General features: G+C 47.2%; 2 protein-coding genes across 4 annotated transcripts; one reads left to right on the top strand and one right to left on the bottom strand.

Moving 5' to 3' along the window:
* Nucleotides 1-673, bottom strand: LOC119358333 (heavy metal-associated isoprenylated plant protein 39-like). The gene is made up of 3 exons (XM_037624927.1): nucleotides 668-673; nucleotides 491-566; nucleotides 1-341 (listed from the first exon to the last, which is right to left on the bottom strand). Exons 1-3 carry the CDS (start codon nucleotides 671-673, stop codon nucleotides 1-3), a joined length of 423 nt encoding a protein of 140 aa, XP_037480824.1.
* An 11,154-nt stretch (nucleotides 674-11,827) lies between these two features.
* LOC119352303 (ubiquitin carboxyl-terminal hydrolase 3-like) lies at nucleotides 11,828-15,144 on the top strand. Of its 3 annotated transcripts, none has more exons than XM_037618983.1 (9): nucleotides 11,828-11,968; nucleotides 12,057-12,188; nucleotides 12,420-12,464; nucleotides 12,596-12,707; nucleotides 12,896-12,954; nucleotides 13,047-13,121; nucleotides 13,549-13,597; nucleotides 13,680-13,756; nucleotides 14,822-15,144. In XM_037618983.1, exons 1-9 carry the CDS (start codon nucleotides 11,885-11,887, stop codon nucleotides 14,909-14,911), a joined length of 723 nt encoding a protein of 240 aa, XP_037474880.1. In that variant the 5' UTR covers nucleotides 11,828-11,884; the 3' UTR covers nucleotides 14,912-15,144. The 3 variants fall into 3 exon arrangements, with proteins under 3 accessions (XP_037474880.1, XP_037474881.1, XP_037474879.1); XM_037618984.1 differs by having other exon boundaries at nucleotides 12,593-12,707; nucleotides 12,896-12,947; nucleotides 13,055-13,121; XM_037618982.1 differs by having other exon boundaries at nucleotides 12,593-12,707.
* Nucleotides 15,145-20,118: the final 4,974 nt, after the last annotated feature.

The following is a 20,118-nucleotide window of genomic DNA, read 5'->3' as shown; positions in this document are numbered from 1 at the left end:
TCAGCAGATGACGCACGCGTACTCGTGGGGGTGCTCCTCGGTGTGGACGAGGTAACACGGCTGCGGGTACCAGTGCGGCGGGTAGCACGGCTGGCACACTGGGATGGGCGTGCACGCGCCCTTCGTGTTGCCGTCCGTCTTGTCCCCGCCGCCGTTCGTCTTCTCCTTGTTGACATCCGTCTTATTGCCCTCATTGTCGCCATTCTTTTTCTCCTCCTTGGCCGGGCCGACGGAGACTATCCACACCGAGCAGAAGCGCTTGCGCAGCTTGCAGACGACGTGGACGGGGTCGACCGTGCCCATCTTGCCGTCCTTCGTGTCCACGACGATCTGGTCGATACCTGGGGAAGAAAGCCACGGTTGTCGTCGTCAGAAGCGCCAAACTGAGGTATGGTACGTGGATGAGTGAGTGGCCTCAGTGCATGCATGTTTACGAGGAAGAATGCCGGGCGGATTCAGAGAAAAAGTAGGAGAGTAATAAGTAAGTCACCACAAAGAGTGGAGACTGTCTTGATCGCCTTCTGCTTCTGCCTGTCGCATTGCAGTTCCAGCTTCACCACGATCTTCTGCAGCCGTCATACAACTAACCGATCAAACTAATTCACCACTACGTACCTCAGGAGGCGCAGTTAAAAAATCACAAGAGAAATCAAGAAATGCCAGTGACCTTCATGGCGGCCTTTGATCCGAACTTGGAAGGGTGGGATGGAATGAAATGGAACGTTCTCTCCTCTCCCGGCGACGATCGATAGAGCTGTATGGGATGGGAGTAGCCAGTGACGGAGCCTGGCGGGTTTATAGGCAGAGCCCGTGGCACGTACTACTCCGTGTGTTTTTGGGAGTTTGGGACAGTGGGACACTGGGACTAGGGCGTGTGTAAGCGCTATTGGAGAGTGGAGACCTAGGGGCGTACGTACGGTGGCGCCGGGAAATGGCCACGACGACCGACCTGCCGGAGTCTTGGGGCGGGTCCGGCCGTGGTGGCTCGATCGCGACTCGGCGAGTAGTATCTTGACACACTTGGGCTTGTGAGCTAAGTAGGCCGACCGATTTGGCGTTGGGCTAGGCTGTCAATACAAGTAGTTACGACCAGTAGTACGTCCCTTGTCCGGCCTGATGCAATGTATTGCAACAGCTAGCGACGGCGCGCAGCCTCAAATGGTGCATCGGTGCGGACCAACCACCCATCACCTACCATGCCAGGAGAAACGAGAGGTTGGACGGCATAGCGGTAGCTCGAAGCAAGCTCGGCCGCCTGAAGTTTGCTTCGTCCCGGGCACCGGCGGTCACAACACTACGAGCACTCGTGTCGATCAACGTATACGAGGTGGAGCCTAGCCGCTATAATCTTGGTTCAACCAGCTATAATCCTCACCCTCCGCATCACGTCTGCATGCGGTGACAGCCCACCGCTAGCTTCCGTTGGAAGGAAAACGTATCGAGGGACAACCCCTGCAGATTTGGAATTCGGGTGGGGAAATGAATAAGAGTTGCTTGCACTTCTTAAACAAACGTGTTAATTAGGGATGTGTAGCTCGCGATGCGACGGGTGATCTTATCTTTGCTGTGGCCGGACACATGCATTGAACCTCGCTTCATCACACAGATCGAAACACATGCTCTAGTCCATGGACTACTCATTGACGATCAGCTGTTTTTTTTCTTTAATTATTGGAAGAGAGGCTGTCCTCTCCGATTTTCATGTAAAGAAACCATCTGGTCTTTTTTTTTTGAGGAAAAAACCATCTGGTCTTTTACAAACTGCAAACTACTACGACTAATGTTGTAAATGAAAGCGCAACAGGCTTGGATAGCTAGGATTCGACGATCCTATCAGCGCTAACCTGATCTGCAAGATCACCAAAAGGATGCCAAGCCCATTGGCTAGAACATCCAAAGACTCCAAACCACAACCAACAATATTTCCCATAGGCTCCTCAATCCAATCCCTCGTAACGGAATATTTTGCTAGTCGAGCCAACTTATGCGCTACCTTGTTCGCTTTTCTATTACAATGCTCAAAACTAGTAAGAGGAAAATCACAAGCTATAAAAAAAAACATTCATAAAAAATTGCTGTTGCCGCTCCTGCAGAGTGTTCTCCATTCTTCATTGTGTTAATCATTTCCATATTGTCAGAGTTGATAACAAGACGATTACAACCCGCCTTCTGTGCTAGCGATAAGCCAAACCTAAGTGCTAATGCTTCCGCTGTCAGGACATCAACGCAACAATCAATCTTTCAATTTCCACCTATAATGAAGTTTTCTTTGTCATCCCTGAGGACAGCCCCCGTTGTGCCCGTTAGTAGATCATGATCAAAGGCAGCATCCACATTCAATTTTAACAAAGCCCCTAGGAGGTCTACTCCACCCTCCAATCTTCCTATTTGCAGTAGGGGAATGGGCATTTACAAAATTTGCCGTTATAGCACGAATTCCCATCAAGGTTTGACATACCTCTTGAGACTTTCCCTCGTGAACCAGTTTACCTCTATTCCACCATAAATACCACGCGGTTACAGCAATCAGCTCCCGTGTGTTCCGTGAATCCGACAAAGAAAATTCTTGTTGTGGCATGAGGAGTAATGATTCCAGAACTGCCTCCCCTGCACGATCGACCGCACAAGCTTTTTTAACCGCTCCATACATCCCTAAATTTTCCCACACTTCTTTTGCCTTCTGACACAGGAACAACACATGCTTTGCATCCTCTGGCCCATTTGAACATGTTGGGCAATTGGGCAAAAAATTTATGTGTCTATTGGCCAGGGTAATACGACACGGTAGTGTCTCATGCAATGTGCGTCAGATAAAAATTTTCACCTTCGCCGGACAAGCTAATTTCCAAATCTTGCCCCAAATAGGATTGGCCCTACTTCTACCCATTCCATTTGTGTATTCTAGTTTCTTTCCATGTTGTTTATTCCACTCCTCCAGATAAGCAGGTCGTACAGTGAACAAATCGTTTTTAGTATAGCTCCAGGCAATAAAGTCCTGCATATTGTGCATAGGAAGATGGATCGCCAGGACTCTTCGAGCATCAATTAGCCATAGTGTTTGTCTCACCAAATCTTCATTCCAACCATTTGTGATTGGGTCAATAAGATCAGACACTTTCATCAGAAGTATCCCTCGTCTGCTCCAACTGCTGTTCTTTGTGTATAAAGACGATACGTTCTAGTGAAGGAAATATGCCCTAGAGGCAATAATAAAGTTATTATTTATTTCCTTATATCATGATAAATATTTATTATTCATGCTAGAATTGTATTAACCGGAAACATAATACATGTGTGAATACATAGACAAACAAAGTGTCACTAGTATGCCTCTACTTGACTAGCTCGTTAATCGAAGATGGTTATGTTTCCTAACCATGAACAAAAGAGTTGTTATTTGATTAACGGGATCATATCATTAGAAGAATGATGTGATTGACATGAGCCATTCCATTAGCTTAGCACCCAATCGTTTAGTATGTTGCTATTGCTTTCTTCATGACTTATACATGTTCCTATGACTATGAGATTATGCAACTCCCGTTTGCCGGAGGAACACTTTGTGTGCTACCAAACGTCACAATGTAACTGGGTGATTATAAAGGAGCTCTACAGGTGTCTCCAAAGGTACATGTTGGGTTGGCGTATTTCGAGATTAGGATTTGTCACTCCGATTGTCGGAGAGGTATCTCTGGGCCCTCTCGGTAATGCACATCACATAAGCCTTGCAAGCATTGCAACTAATGAGTTAGTTGAGAGATGATGTATTACGGAACGAGTAAAGAGACTTGCCGGTAACAAGATTGAATTAGGTATTAAAATACCGACGATCGAATCTCGGACAAGTAACATACCGATGACAAAGGGAACACCGTATGTTGTTATGCGGTCTGACCGATAAAGATCTTCGTAGAATATGTGGGAGCCAACATGAGCATCCAGGTTCCGCTATTGGTTATTGACCAGAGACATGTCTCGGTCATGTCTACATTGTTCTCGAACCCGTAGGGTCCGCACGCTTAAGGTTTCGATGATAGTTATATTATGAGTTTATAAGTTTTGATGTACCGAAGGAGTTCGGAGTCCCGGATGAGATCGGGGACATGAGGAGGAGTCTCGAAATGGTCGAGACGTAAAGATCGATATATTGGACGACTATATTCGGACATCGGAAAGGTTCCGAGTGATCTGGGTATTTTCGGAGGTACCGGGGAGTTACGGGAATACGAGGAAGAAGCAATGGGCCTTAATGGGCCTTAGTGGGAAGGACCAGGAGGTGGCGCGCCCCCCTCCCAAGCCCAGTCCGAATTGGACAAGGGGTTTGGGGCGTGGCCCCTCTCTCCCTTCCTTCCCCTCTTCCCCCCTTTCCCCCCTTCTCTTAGTTGGACTAGGAAAGGAGGAAACCTACTCCAACTAGGAGTAGGAATCCTACTCCCCTGGCGCGCCCCTCCTAGGGCCGGCCTCCTCCCCCCTTGCTCCTTTATATACGGCAGGGGGGCACCTCTAGATACACAAGTTGATCCGCGTGATCATTTTCTTAGCCGTGTGCGGTGCCCCCTTCCACCATACTCCTCGATAATATTGTAGCGGTGCTTAGGCGAAGCCCTGCGACAGTAGAACATCAAGGTCGTCACCACGCCGTCGTGCTGACGGAACTCTTCCCCGACACTTTGCTGGATCGGAGTCCGGGGATCGTCATCGAGGTAAACGTGTGCTAAAACTCGGAGGTGTCGTAGTTTCGGTGCTTGATCGGTCGGGCCGTGAAGACGTACGACTACATCAACCGCGTTATCATAACGCTTCCGCTGTCGGTCTACGAGGGTACGTAGATTACACTCTCCCCTCTCGTTGCTATGCATCACCATGATCTTGCGTGTGCGTAGAATTTTTTTAAAATTACTATGTTCCCCAACATCTAGGGCAATGGGCCTTGGGCCTTTATTTCTTTATTAGTATTAGTATAACGTGAGTTACGTGGTGGTGGGCTGGTTGTCTCAGGGCCTTTTTTAGCAAGGAAATAGCGATCCTGTTTTGGGAGAGCAACTAGTTAAGCGCTCCCCTTAGGGAGTCTTGCAGCGATTAACGCCATTTGGCGCGCTCTCAGCCGTTCGTCACGTATCACGCTTTGGGCGCTTCCTTCGGATTTTTTTTACTTTTTCGCACATGTTTACGGCTTTTTAAACGGGTTTTCCTCCTTTTTACATTTCGGTTTTTCATCGGTCTTTCTTAGCTTTTGGGTCAAAAAAAAATTTACGCGAAATTTTTTTTTTTCTTTCACAAGAGTCACGGTTTTGCTTCTGCGAAAAGTACGGTTGTACTTTCGCGAGAGTCGCGGCTGTGCCTTTAGGAAACGAAACAAAACATATTTTTCTATTTTTTTCCTTCCATGAGAGGCACGATTGTGCTTTCCCGAGAGTCATGGCTGTACCTTTCGGAAACGAAAAAAAATGTGTTTTCTGTTTTTTTCCTTTCGCTAGAGGCGCGGTTGTGCTTTCGCGAGAGTCGGGCCGTGCCTTTCGGAAAGGGGAAAAACACGTTTTCTGGTTTTTTTCTTCCGCGAGAGGCATGGTTGTGCTTTCACGAGAGTCACGGTCGTGCCTCTCGGAAATAAAAAAACACGTTTTCTGTTTTTTGCTTCCGCGAGAGGTACGGTTTTGCTTCCGCGAGAGGCACGGTTGTGCTTTCAGGAGAGGCACGAATGTGCTTCATTCGGAAAGGGAAAAAACCCGTGCTCCCGGTTCGGTTTTTTGTCTGATTTTTTGGTTAACAAAAAGTTTGCCAAAATCTATCAACATGGGCTCTAGTTTTGAAGATCTCGACGCGAGGAATCCAACGGTGAAAAAGGTTCAAGATTTGGACGCACGATTTAAGAGATAAAATGTTTTGAATAAAGGATCTACGAAAAAAAGGGAAAACTCCCAGGTTACGACAAGTGGCGCACATGCAGCGCGCCGCTTGTGGCAACGTGAGGAGGTGGGAGTGATCTTTGTAACGAGTGCTCCTCAACTAGTGATTTCTCTGCTTTGGAAGATTGAAGCGATCGATCAATTATTAATGGCCTCATCCATAGTTATATTATGATCAAAACTCAAATTGTACAGTCTGGGTAGGATTGTGTGAGAGGATTATATCCCACCCACCCACCACTCTTACTTGTCAACGGCGTCCCCGGCCCGCCAATTCTTCATGCTTGCGGTCTTGGGCAAGGGGACCCATTTCCCAGATGCTCTTCGTCCTTGTCATCGACGTGCTGAACTCGCTTCTCCAGCGAGCCATCGAACAAGGCATACTTCAACGGTTGACGACGAGGCATCTAGCATTGTGCGTCTCCCTCCATGCGGACGATGTTGTCATTTTCTGACGCCCCGACACGCGACATCCGCACCATTCGAGGCTTGCTCGATGTTTTCGGCAAGGTTTCGGGGCTATGCACAAATTTCACGAAGTGCTCTACCTCGCCCATCCGTTGCACTGACGTGCACATCGCCACGATCATGGTTGGGATGGCCTGCCCAATTGCCCAGTTCCCAATGAAGTATCTTGGCCTCCCGTTATCCATACGCAAGCCTTCGACAACCGACCTCATGCTGCTTGTCGAGAGACTGGAGAAGAAGTTTTCCACTTGGCTCGGGTCTATGATCTCCCTTGGGGACCGCCTCACGCTTTGTAGGCATGTCCCCTGTGCCATGCCCATCCACATCCTTGTCGCCATCGCCGTTAACAGGACCATCCTCACTCGCGTTAACCGAATCATTCGGGGCTTCTTATGGGTCAGGCGTAAAAATGCGCAAGGAGGGCAGTGTCGCGTCAATTGGGACCGTGTGTGTCGCCCCACATCTCTCGACGGAATGGGAATCCGCGATCTGCAGCTCACTGGTGTCGTCCTGCGTGCCCGGTGGCTGTGGCTCCAGCGAACTGACGCGTCTCGCCCCTGGAGTCGGCTTCATCTCCCACATGACTCGGCGGCCGTGCAGATATTCCAGGCCTCCACCGCCTTGGAGGTACGCGACGGCCGAACCTGCAAGTTCTGGACCGACCCTTGGATTGAGGGCAAGCATCTCGGAGCTCGCGCAACTGGGTTTCTCGATGGTTCCTAAATGTTGTTGTTGCGATCGGACGGTGGCAGAGCGCCTGCCTGGGCGCGCTTGGGTGTGCAATATTGCTGATGCACTCAGCCCGGCCGCCCTTGTGCAGTACATCGACCTTTGGCGTATGCTCCGGCACACAACCCTCCAGGCCGGGCCGGACGTGCTGTGCTAGAAGGGGACGGAGTCCGACGCCTACACTGCCAGGTCCTGCTACCTTGCCCTTTTTCATGGCTCTACGACCGATGCTTCATGGAAGCTTACCTGGAAGACCTAGGCCTCCCTCCGCATCAAGGTCTTCATCTGGCTTGCCTTACAAGATCGGTGCTGGACGGCAGACCGCCTTGCTCGCCGTGGATTGCCACACAAAGACCGGTGTGTACCTTGTGACCAGGCCACCGAGGACAACATGCACCACCTTTTCGCTGCTTGCCCCTTATCGCGCCAGATATGGCACGAGGTCCTATCCTGGTGGCGTTCGACTACCACAATCCCGATTCCGGACATACCATTCACGGAATGGTGGATTGCTGCTTGCTCTTCATCACCCACATCCCTATGTAAAGGGCTCAAGTCCATCATAGCCCTCACTACGTGGCCGATTTGGAAGCACCGGAATGGATGCACCTTTGATCAACTACAACCCTCCACCACGAGACTACTCCAGTCCATTCAAGAAGACGCTCGCCTTGTTGGGGAACGTAATAATTTTAAAAAAAATCCTACGCACACGCAAGATCATGGTGATGCATAGCAACGAGAGGGGAGAGTGTTGTCCACGTACCCTCGTAGACCAAAAGCGGAAGCGTTAGCACAACGAGGTTGATGTAGTCGTACGTCTTCACGATCCGACCGATCAAGTACCGAACGCACGGTACCTCCGAGTTCAGCACACGTTCAACCCGATGACGTCCCTCGAACTCCGATCCAGCCGAGTGTTGAGGGAGAGTTTCGTCAGCACGACGACGTGGTGACGTTGTTGATGTTCTACCGACGCAGGGCTTTGCCTAAGCACCGCTACAGTATTATCGAGGTGGACTATGGTGGAGGGGGGCATCGCACACGGCTAAGAGACGATCAACTTGATCAACTTGTTTGTCTAGAGGTGCCCCCTGCCCCCGTATATAAAGGAGCAAGGGGGGAGGCCGGCCGACCCTCTATGGGCGTGCCAGGAGGAGGAGTCCTCCTCCTAGTAGGAGTAGGACTCCCCTTTCTTACTCCTACTAGGAGGAGGAAAGGAAGGAGGAGAAGGAGAAGGAAGGAGAGGGAGGAAAAGGAGGAAAGGGGGGCCGGCCCCCTAGTCCAATTTGGTTTGGGCTAGGGGGGCCACGCGCCCTGCCTCCTCTCTTCCACCACTTGGCCCATGAGGCCCATTACTTCTTCCTCGTATTCCCATAACTCCCCGGTACCCCCGAAAATACCCGAATCACTCGGAACCTTTTCGATGTCCGAATATAGTCGTCAAATATATCGATCTTTACGCCTCGACCATTTCGAGACTCCTCGTCATGTCCCCGATCTCATCCGGGACTCCGAACTCCTTCGGTACATCAAAACATATAAACTCATAATATAACTGTCATCGTAGCGTTAAGCGTGCGGACCCTACGGGTTCGAGAACTATATAGACATGACCGAGACACGTCTCCGGTCAATAACCAATAGCGGAACCTGGATGCTCATATGGGCTCCTACATATTCTACGAAGATCTTTATCGGTCAGACCGCATAACAACATACGTTGTTCCCTTTGTCATCGGTATGTTACTTGCCCGAGATTCGATCGTTGGCATCTCAATACCTAGTTCAATCTCGTTACCGGCAAGTCTCTTTACTCGTTCCGTAATACATCATCTCGTAACTAACTCATTAGTTGCAATGCTTGCAAGGCTTAGGTGATGTGCATTACCGAGAGGGCCCAGAGATACCTCTCCGACAATCGGAGTGACAAATCCTAATCTCGAAATACGCCAACCCAACAAGTACCTTCGGAGACACCTGTAGAGCACCTTTATAATCACCCAGTTACGTTGTGACGTTTGGTAGCACACAAAGTGTTCCTCCGGTAAACGGGAGTTGCATAATCTCATAGTCAAAGGAACATGTATAAGTCATGAAGAAAGCAATAGCAACAAACTAAACGATCAAGTGCTAAGGTAACGAAATGGGTCAAGTCAATCACATCATTCTTCTAATGATGTGATCCCGTTAATCAAATGACAACTCATGTCTATGGTTAGGAAACATAACCATCTTTGATCAATGAGCTAGTTAAGTAGAGGCATACTAGTGACACTCTATTTGTCTATGTATTCACACATGTATTATGTTTCCAGTTAATACAATTCTAGCATGAATAATAAACATTTATCATGATATAAGGAAATAAATATTAACTTTATTATTGCCTCTAGGGCATATTTCCTTCACGCCTATGGGCTAGCGCCGGCGCCAACGGTTTGGCGATCATGATACCTGAGAGATAGAGTCTAGCTCGATGTATTGGGGACGAGGAGCCCACTCCCCACTCCTCTCGCTGCTCCGGCTACTTGAGCCCGCGCCAGCTTGTGTACGCATGGCTACTGTAGGCGACATTTGTACTTTTTCACCTCTTCTATCAATGCAATGATACACAATCTTTGCGTATTTGCGAAAAAAAGAGTTTGATATTCTCTCCCTTCCCAATTACTGTTTTACATGTTGATAAAATATATCTTTAACTTTCAAAAGACCAGTCCAAAAGTGAGAACCTCCCAATTGGGGCTTAATTTCAGTCCCTTTAACCCTGAACCAGTTTCCAATTTTAGGATCATTTAGCTAGTAGGGCTTTATTCATGAGATCTAAATTTAAGATACCCAAGCTCCCCGTGATGTTCCCTAAAAAATCCCCTTGTGGTCTTTGGGTTGACAACAAGTTTCCAGTTCAAGTGATATTTGTTCTTGTCTTCATCAGCCAGCCACACAATCCCAGCCCTATACAAAAATTAGCTTTATTTCTTACCCCAATAGGGATAGGGTAGAAAGACATCATAAAGAGAGAGATGTCAGTTAAGTAGGCCTAAACCAGAGTGACCCAGCCAACAATGTTAAGCATTTTTCCTTGCCAGCACCCACATATTTTCTCTATTTTTTCCATCATCCCACTCCAGTGTTTATTTCTAGTTGCCACATTAGAGACATGAATTCCCACATACTTTAGGGGAACAGATCCTAACTCACACGTAAAGATTTCCTAGTATAGATAAGCTTTTCCAATAGCTTGTCCAAAGAGGAAAAACTCACTTTTGTGAAAAGTTGATAGTCCTGACATTTGTTCAAAATCTCATAAAATAAATTCAAATTTCTATCACTACCATCATCATCCTGTAATACACTAGCACAGTTTAGGGCTATTCAAATTATCATTGTTTGCATCTAATTTATACTTTTGTTGCATTCTCTCGAAATAGGCATTTGCCTCGCATTATGGATAAACAAATCACCAAGTCCAGACAATAAGTTCAAGTGCAGGAAGATAAAAACATAAGTTTGCTACTGCAACAACACCAACATGCCTACTAAAAAAAGAGAAAAGGCCAGTAAGTGGCTCGTCGATAAAAGGCTGTGACACAGGCAAGGTAGTGTGCTCCCATAGTCATTGCGTCTGTCATGCTACCCAGCCAGTCCCGATCCCGCTGCCTAGTGAGCAGGTGCCAGTGCAGCAAAAGGGATGAAATTTCAATATAGCATCACTGGCTCGCTATAAAAAGACACGCTCAATGACCATCTTGTTAAGCTTTGTTCAAAGGGTCCAGGTCAGCGCCGAGAGCCTCACGGAGAAAGCACCAAAGAAAAAGGGCAGCAAGACAAGTGGAGAATATGTGGGTCCCAGTCTTCAGGGCATCACAAATTTGGCATAAATCATCGCCAGGCCCATTGCACTTGACTACCACGGTCCTCGGTGGGAGGCGATCATGCATACGCTACCACACAAAGGTCTGAATCTTCAGAGGTAAGGCTCTTTCTGAAGAGGAGTGGTCGACGTGGGAGACAAACGCCGGCACAAGGCATGGCACGCCGAGCCAACCGAGAAGAATTGTGAAGGGGTCAAGCACCAAGATATGGCATTTGGATTATCCAGATGCATCGGCGGAAAGGGCCTCCCAAAGGCAAGTCCAAGCTATGGTTGTCTTGGGTGAAACGTGCATTGGAGTGAGAGTTTCCAATGCCTATTGTGGGCAGCCGAGGACACGAACAACGCCGGGACGTGCAGATAGTGAAAAGTCTAGGAACTCATTGCGAAGAGGAGATCTGCTCATCCAAGGATGCATGCAGAAGAGGGTCTCCTCTCCTATGAAAACTGAAAGCCTTTGTCGAATCTTGTGCTTAATTGAGTGAACTGAATTCCAAAATTGGGACCCTCCCTACGTTCACAAGCAAGAAGGGGAGAGCCCTACAAATACTTCGACCACATTCTCACTATTAACACTGTATCGTTCTTTTTGTTTGTGAAGCAGACTGTTTGATTTTGAATTTAAAATCTGTGTCATACACTCATACTACTACAACATATATCCAGAAAAAGTTGACGCTCAAACATCCATTTGGGCGTCTGGAAGGAGGGAGTATTAGCCTTCTGACCACTTCAGATTAATGGGCATTGGGAAGCTGGGCCGGGCTCGTTGTTGTGAGCATACTGGGCCCGTTCGTCACACATGGGCGGTTGGATACGCTCAAAAAAAAAAAAAAAAAGCTACCGCTCCCCTCGTCGTACACTAAAGAAAAAACTGCCGCTCCCCTCCACCTCCGGCGAAATCCCCATGGCAGCGCCGACCTCCTCCGCCTCTGCCTGCTCCGGCGAGCGGTGGCCCCCGCTCGAGTCCAGCCCCGAAGTCTTCAACCAGGTTAGCGTCCGCCGCTGCCTGCTGCTCCTATCGTCCATCGCTACTTTGACCATCTATCTGACCGAACTCCTCGCGGCGGGGGCCGCAGTTCATGTGGTCGCTGGGTGTCCCGCGGGGCGAGGCCGAGTTCCACGACGTGTACGGGCTAGACGCCGACGCGCTGGCCATGGTGCCCCAGCCCGTGCTCGCCGTCGTCTTCTGCTTCCCCGATCCGCCCGAGGTACATACACCACACGATCCAGAAATTCCGTTCTTCTCACTTGCTGTGCGCTGGACTCACTTCAATGCTAGTACCGTCTATTGTTGGAGACGGAGTCATATTATCATTGAGATTCATATGCAAATGTTGATTGTTTATGTGAAAATGTGTGTAGGCAGTCCTGTTCTGTTTTGATATATCCTAGATTAGTACTTTCAGAGATTCAGTACTTATTCCTTTAGCCCGATGCAGGATCCAGCCGCCCCTCCAGAACAAGTCTCAGCTACTGAAGACAAGGTCGGCAATGTTTGTTTCTTGTAGATCGCACGACTATTCCTTTTGCATATATCAGTGTGAGTTACAGTTGTACCAGGCCCCTTATGGTCTTACATCACACATTTGACCTCAACATATCCCTTTTGCAGCAGGAAAGTTTGGATGGGGTGTATTTCATAAAACAGATCGACTCATTAGGAAATGCTTGTGGAACTATCGCTTTACTTCATGCTGTTGGAAATGCATGTTCAGAAATCAGTCTATGTAAGTAAGCTCTGTGCTTTTGTGCTTCTGTTGTGTGTGATGCCATTCTGTCTGTTGCACAAGTAATTAGGGGGGCATCGATTCTATGTAGGTTAATAGAATTTGCAGTATGTAAATCATGTAAAATGATTCCATTCCGTGCTTATGCCTCTGTTTTTTGTTAAACGAACTTATGTTGTCTTTTGTAGTGGAGAATTCAGGCTTGGACCTGTTTTTCAAATCAACAGCCAGCATGGACCCGTATGAGGTTCTTATCTCTTGATTCAAGCCATTCATCCTTACCTTGATCACTCTCAAATGGTTTTCTGTTATCCTTTTTATCTCATGCCATACATTTAGCGTGCCAGAGTGTTGGAGAAGGACGATGACATGGCAAGAGCTCACTCATTGGCTGCCAATGCTGGTGACACAGAGGTACTGATTATTGTTTTTGGCTTATGTGAACTGGGATTCTGTCTCAGAGACGTAAATAATCATTACAGCAGCCAATAGATTGATGTGCGGAGAATAAATAAATAATCATGGAACTTGAAATTGCTGTTTTAGCTCATATGGTGAAGTGTCTTCATAATGTTTCTTTCAGTTCAAATGCAAAGACAAAACTTTGTTGTAGTGACCAGTGTGGTATTTTTTTTTTGAAAAGGCAGTATGATCACTTACAGTTATCTAACAGACTATGACAGGACGTCTTTCAGATTGATTTATAATCTTTTACAGTTATCATTTTTTTGTGTAGTGAAAATACATAAGAAGAAAATGTGAGCATATAAATATTTGTTAAAAGTTCTTCTCCTATTTTCATTGAAAACGTTTAACTTCATACCTGGCGCTCGTTTGCCAGATCGGTGACATTGTAGAAGAGCATTATGTTTGTTTCACAACTCTCAATGGTAAGTCTTTTTGCTGGTCTCGACGTAATACTCAGTTTTGATTGTTTTTCATAGGATAGTAATGAGTGGCATATATCTGTAGGGACACTTTACGAGCTCGATGGAATAAAGGGTGGACCAATAAAGCATGGTCCCTCATCTCCTGAAAGTTTACTGCAGGTACTGTCAAAAAGGCCAGTGTTATGTTTGCTTGTACAGGCTTGGATAACCTAGCTACCATCACACTTATATTGTTCAAGTTATGTCACTGGACCATCCTATATGTCATGGTAAACTGTAAAAGCCTAGAATAAATAGAGAGCAAACATCTGAATAGTGGCCATTTTTACAAGAATAAGCTACCAACATGTAGGATGAGTGATGATGGTGGCCGCACAAACTTGTCAATTTGTTTCATGACCTGTACTGTACATTCTAGACACGGTTGTTCTGTATCCCCCTACATGAGCTCCAGAGCCTATAGGCCCTTAAATAGAACAGGTACGAAGGTACACTAGCAGATTCAGTTACTGGTACGAAAAGAGTCGTGCTTTTCATGACATTAGTCTTGACGTTTTGGTTTCTGACCTGTTACTTATTTGGCACTCAATGACTCAAATGAATATCTAACTATCAGCAGTAATTGCTCATGGCCTGTGAATAATTGATGCTGGCAGATGTGAAGTGAAAGTTCAACTGGAAAATCATTTGTGTGGTGTTGATGCACTGCAGTTTAACATATGCGCTGACAACACTTAATGTAAGCTAGTTTCACGGGCGGTATACAGTGTTACGTTTTCTTGACACGGCGCATTTTTTACAATGATAGTATATGCCAGTGCCATTGCCGCTGCCTTATTTTTCTTTTTATTCCAGGAGCTTCAGGCCCCCAATCTCATTAAAATGAAACTGATAACACAGTATCCAGTCTGACCACACTTATTCAATTGCACCCACAAGGCCACAACCCGCTGCGGAACCACAGAAAAAACACATCCACCAAAAGAAAGCAAACAGTTCCTCCAGTGTAGCACACCACCGAAGTGCCTTGGCTGGATAACAGTAGTAGCAAAGGACAGCCGACATCTCTACAAGTCGCACAATTTCAGCAACCTCTGTATATCAGTGCCGCTGCCGTTGGCTGGCACTTCCTTTTACCAGCGGTTATCTAACTGCCCATTGGCATCTGCAACTATATCTCCCCTGCTTACAATACAATAATCGCCGTTCTTTGTGTTCTACTAGGATGCCGTGAATGTCATCAAGGTGATGATGCAGAGGATTCCCAATTCGGTGAACTTCAATGTGATGGTGCTATCGAGGAAACTGAAGTAAAGAGGTGCCATTTCTTTGGTTGCTTGTTTCCGGGATACGGCGGAAGGGGTGAAGGCTATCTGTTTCAGCAAACAGCAGCCGCTGTCCAGCCTTGCGTAAGAATTTCTGTCTGGTACTACCTGTGTGATTGTCTAGATTATCTCGTGCATTCGGCGTGCACGGAACCTCTTATTAATTGGTAATGTGAGTAATGCTTATATTCTTGTGATATGTATGGGTCGATCACATCATCACAAGAGGACAATCCTCATCTTGACCAGTGTGGTATAGGTTAATGGGCTAAACGTAGGCCATATGGCACCGTATGCACCCCTTGAGCACTGCACTAGAATATGAACCAGCAGTGTTTCTTCTGCTTCTTTAGGGTGCACGTACGACACAGAACTTTCCAAATCAGCAGAGCCCACTGAGTCTTCGCAAAGCCCGGAGGAGAGCAACTAGTGGCTTGCAATAATATCTCAGTTCTTCTGAAATAAAACACCATAGCAGTAGCACGCATGCTGGCCGACTTGGATGCCTTGGTTACATGGATTCAGTGGCACGGCGGCGGCCGGCGGGTCATGGCCGGAAAAGAGGAAATTTGGCATTTTTGGCGGCGAACCGGATCATGCAGGTGAGACCCTCCTGCCGCAGGTAGCAGATTCATTCGACCTGCCTACCAACCCAAGTGTTGGCTGTCGGCTGTCGCCACTCACCCTGGGAAGAGAATATGGGTGGGTGACCATCAGGTCCTGCCAGGAGAGAGGAGAGATGCACATATTTCACCTGCTGCCCTGCCGGGCTGTCTGCTCTGGCGACAAATTTTCGTGTTTTGACCCTTTTTTGAAACCTATTCGAGATTTGACCCTAGTTTGAAATTTTTTCGAGATCTGACCCTTTTGCTACCGCCAGAGTCCATGGCGGTAGGGTCTAACAGCCTACCGCCAGGGGCTTTCGCGGTAGGAAACATCGCTACCGCCAACCGGGTTGGCGGTAGCCTGAACAACCCTACCGCCAAGGTGCTTGGCGGTAGGCACGAACACACATTGTGTTCAATACTTCGGAGGTTTTTGACGGTAGGGCATGCAAGGCGGTAGGCTGTTATACCCTACCGCCATGGTCCCTGGCGGTAGCAAAAGGGTCAGATCTTGAATTTTTTTCAAACTAGGGTCAAATCTCGAATAGGTTTCAGAAAAGGGTCAAAACACGAAATTTAGCCTGCTCTGGCTGGCCCTTTGCTTTTCCTAGGCTAGGAAATAGAGGGTTCTGGTGCATAATCCCGAGTAGCAGTACTGAGTTTTTTTTTCCTTTCTTCAGAAAGCGTACTCAGCTGACTCCAGCTAGAATCTATCATCGGCTAGCACCGGCTCCGCACATGGCCGTACATGGCCTTTACACCCACGAATAAAAAAAAGATTCAGAACAATTAGAAAGGTTCATTAAAAATACAGAACATCACATGCATAATAAAAATTACATTAGGATCCCTGAACCATCTAAAGATCACTATGGCTGCTAGAGCGAGCCGCCGCTCCCATATCGAAACTTGCCTAATCTTGTCGATAATAGTCAAAAAATCTTCGTGCACGTGCCCCTAAAGACCAAAGCCCTGAAGCCGCAGTCATTGCCATTTGAACATTTGAATCAATATAAATAACCTGACACCAAGTGACATCGGAATTAAAGAACTTCTACTGCGCAAGGAAATGATGGATGATTCGAGCAAACACTTCTCTATCGCATAACAGAACAAATAAAGTAGCTGACGGGCATCCCCCCAAAAGGGCTCCTTTGTCAGCTTGCGGCATGCCAAAATCGGAAACTTGTGCATTCATTTGCTTGTTTATTAAATCGCGTAGTTTACATGGTTTTATATATATGCTTATTCTGAATGGTATTTGTGGCCAGCCTTGTCCCCCGAGATTCTGCTATGAGCTTCTGGCAGCTGACAAGTGACTAGCTAACAGAGTACGTATTCCGCAATTTCCACTGCTGATAATGCTATTTTTGTTGTCAAGAATGGGCCGACCGCAAGAGGACTGATTCTCATCTTGATCATGGAGAGCTAATAATACTCCCAGTGGCAACTTAGTTAAACTCGGCATGGCACAGTTCTCGCCAGTCTTGAAAATTATAACAGTAGGAGTGTTCTTCGAGTGTTCATGCACACCACACGTAAACAGATGATTACTGCTTTGGCAGTGTTCTTCGAGTGTTATATATCCATGGCACAACACCGTCCAGATCTGCTGAATCCTGAAAGAAAATAACTAGTGGCTCACAACAACGGTTCTCTATAATAGTAGCAGCAGCACAGTGCACTAGTGCAGATACATTTCGTTGCTTCCATCTGCCGACCCAAGGGGCGGCGGTCATGGCCGGAAAAGAGGCATTTTGGCGTGGTTGAGGTGAGGCCCTCCTGCCCAGCAGAGTCCGTCCGTCCAACGATGGATCCAGCATTTGAGCATGGGTTGATGATCCAAGCCAAGAGGGATGCACCCGGCAACACATTTCACCTGCATATATATGCTGCTGGCTGGCTGGCTGGCCGCGTTTTAGGCGAGAAATATATATCGTACTAGTCGCTGGCTCCTCAGTCGTGAGTCCTGACTACAACGCTAGTAGTATGAGCTTATGCACCAGGCCGGCTGGCAGGCATGGTCTTTCCTGTGAGAAATCGGTGGCTTCCATCAGTTCCTGTTGCAAGGTAACTGCCCTCGCCCAGCAAAATCTTCATGTTTTTTGTTTTTCTGGCTGGCCGAATTAGCATGAGCATATCATATTTCCTGGTAATTGTGCGGCTACAGAATTCCAGGGCCTCTTTTGTTCAAAGGAACTTCATGAAAATATTGGTGGATTCCATTCTTTAGGAATTTTTCTATAGAGTTAGTTTGGTTTCAGGATTATAAACTATTGGAATTATTCTTACGGTCTACTTTATCTTTTTTCCTATATATGTATACTTTAAACGAATAATTCCACTCAGTCCAACCACATGGATTTTTTGTTATTCCTATAAAAACTATTTGATGATGCACCGTAGTCCCCAAATCTAGATATTGCCGGGTCCTGGTGTTGTGCTTTGCATCAGTGGCTATCGTGTGGCACGACAACCTATAGTGACATGTTCGCAGTGACATCGTCTAGCGTCGTTGTCCTGCTTGGAGGCGTTGTTGGGCGGTTGTTACCCTTCCTCACACCATGATCTTATGGTGTGATCTTGCACCTTGGTGCACTTCACAGGACCAATGTAACATGTGACTCTCACAGGTTTCTAACCTGTTTTGAAATATAAGGTTGGCTTTCAGCCACCTTTTCTTTTCAAAAAAAATGATCTTATGTTGTTTGGTGAAAACCCTATTCAGACTCCTTCGTCCAGACCGTGGTCCATGGAAGAGGATTTCGTGTGCATTCTCGACTCTTTTGTTGCATGTGTACGCCACGCTCGATGAGTCCCTATCGACTTACTTTTGCGGATCATCTATCCTAGACCATAGCTAGCTCATGGACATCATCTAGTTGTCGTTGGCCGCATGGAAGAAGAAAGAAGAAGATGAAGAGAGGCTTGCATGTAGGGTCCAGACGGTTTGGGAGATATGCTAGATGAAAAAACTCCGAAAAAGTCACCTTTGCTGAAATAGGGGATACGGTTTGGAATTATAGGATTGAGAATCCGCTAGAGATGCCCTTAGCTTTTTTTTTCTTTGAGGGGTGAGATGCCCTTAGCTAGCTAGTGGTCTTTTGGTAACGGACAAGCAAGCCCACACTAATCGGCCCGACAAGTGGAGTGTGTATCCCGCGATTTCCACGGTTGGAATGCTATTTTCGGGCATGTTGGGTCGATGACAGTCAAGTCTCATCGTGATAACGAATGCAAGTGGCAATTTAAACTTAAGCGATATGCCGATATATATGGCTGTTTTCCACTACTTGAACACGGTAGTATACATATAGTAGTACGAAGTACTGCTTTGGCAGTGTTGTTCTATCTATGACTATATACACACATACAGTGTTTCTTCTGCTTCTTGGGGGTACACGTACGACACAGAACCTTCCAAATCTGCAACTAGTACTCCCTTCGTTCCGAATTACTTGTCGCACGTATGGATGTATCTAGATGTATTTTAATTCTAGATACATCCATTTCAGCGACGAGTAATTTAGAACGGAGGGAGTAGCTCGCAATAATATCTCAGTTCTTCTGAAATACTAAAAGGGAAAGCAAAACAAGTCCGGTGACACCATAGCAGTAGCACGCATGCCGGCCGACTTGCATGCCTTGGTTACATGGATTCGGCGGCACCGCGGCGGGTCATGGCCGGAAAAGTGGAAATTTGGCATTTTTCACGGCGAAAGACCGGATCATGCAGGTGAGGCCCTCCTGCCGTCGTTGGCAGATTCATTCGACCTACCAACCCAAGTGAGTGTCTGCTGTCGCCACTCACCCTGGGAGCCAGGAGAAGAGAACATGGGCGAGATCCTGGCAGGAGAGACGCACATATTTCACCTGCTGCCCTGCCGGGCTGTCTGGTTTGGCTGGCCTTTGCTTTTCCTAGGCTAAGGAAATAGAGGGTCCAGGTGCGTAATCCCGAGTAGTAGTACTGAGTTTTTTTTTCTTTTCTTCGGAAAGCGTACTCAGCTGACTCCAGCTAGAATCTATCGTCGGCTGCCACCGGCTCCGCACATGGCCGTACCGGTACGTGGCGTTTTCACCCACGAATATTTTTAAAATGTATATTCAGACCTGCTCCTATTAGATAGGTTCATTAAAATACTCACTGTAAAAAATTTAAAATCTTTTAGGCCAGTACTTAAATATTCTAAGAGCAACTTCAACGGGACGACCCAAACGGACGCCGTCTTTTTCCTTTTTTTGTCTGTTTGGGTCGGCCCGGCGGACACAAATGTCCGGCGCTGTGTTTGGATCGGCGCGAGCGCCCAACACCGGTCCGACCCATTTTATCGGCGCGCCAAAAAAAGTTTAAAAGCATTTTAAAAATAAACACATGCATTTAATTAAACATACAGCCGGCCACGAAGGCCGGCGAAAGTCCACATTACATTAACTAACATAGAAAAACTAAAAACTAGACGACGCACTGCCCTAGGCGTCCTCCTCGGCGTCTGTGTCGGGGCCGGTGAGGTCGATCAGCGTCAGCGCACGGCCAGCCCAGGGGAACGCCGTGTTCCAGAGGGTGGCGATGTCGGGCTGCGTCGCCGCTGCC

This window comes from Triticum dicoccoides, chromosome 2A, assembly GCF_002162155.2.
Source record: "Triticum dicoccoides isolate Atlit2015 ecotype Zavitan chromosome 2A, WEW_v2.0, whole genome shotgun sequence".
In the NCBI taxonomy this organism is placed as follows: domain Eukaryota; kingdom Viridiplantae; phylum Streptophyta; class Magnoliopsida; order Poales; family Poaceae; genus Triticum; species Triticum dicoccoides.
This window is presented reverse-complemented; position numbering and strand designations above follow the sequence as displayed.

Coding starts and splice junctions, on each gene's coding strand:
- LOC119358333 (XM_037624927.1), bottom strand. Junction 342..490: donor GACAGTCTCCACTCTTTGTG/GTGACTTACTTA, acceptor TTTCTTCCCCAG/GTATCGACCAGATCGTCGTG.
- LOC119352303 (XM_037618982.1), top strand. CDS start 11,885: ATGGCAGCGCCGACCTCCTCCGCCTCTGCCTGCTCCGGCGAGCGGTGG. Junction 11,969..12,056: donor GCCCCGAAGTCTTCAACCAG/GTTAGCGTCCGC, acceptor CGGGGGCCGCAG/TTCATGTGGTCGCTGGGTGT. Junction 12,955..13,046: donor CCAGCATGGACCCGTATGAG/GTTCTTATCTCT, acceptor CCATACATTTAG/CGTGCCAGAGTGTTGGAGAA.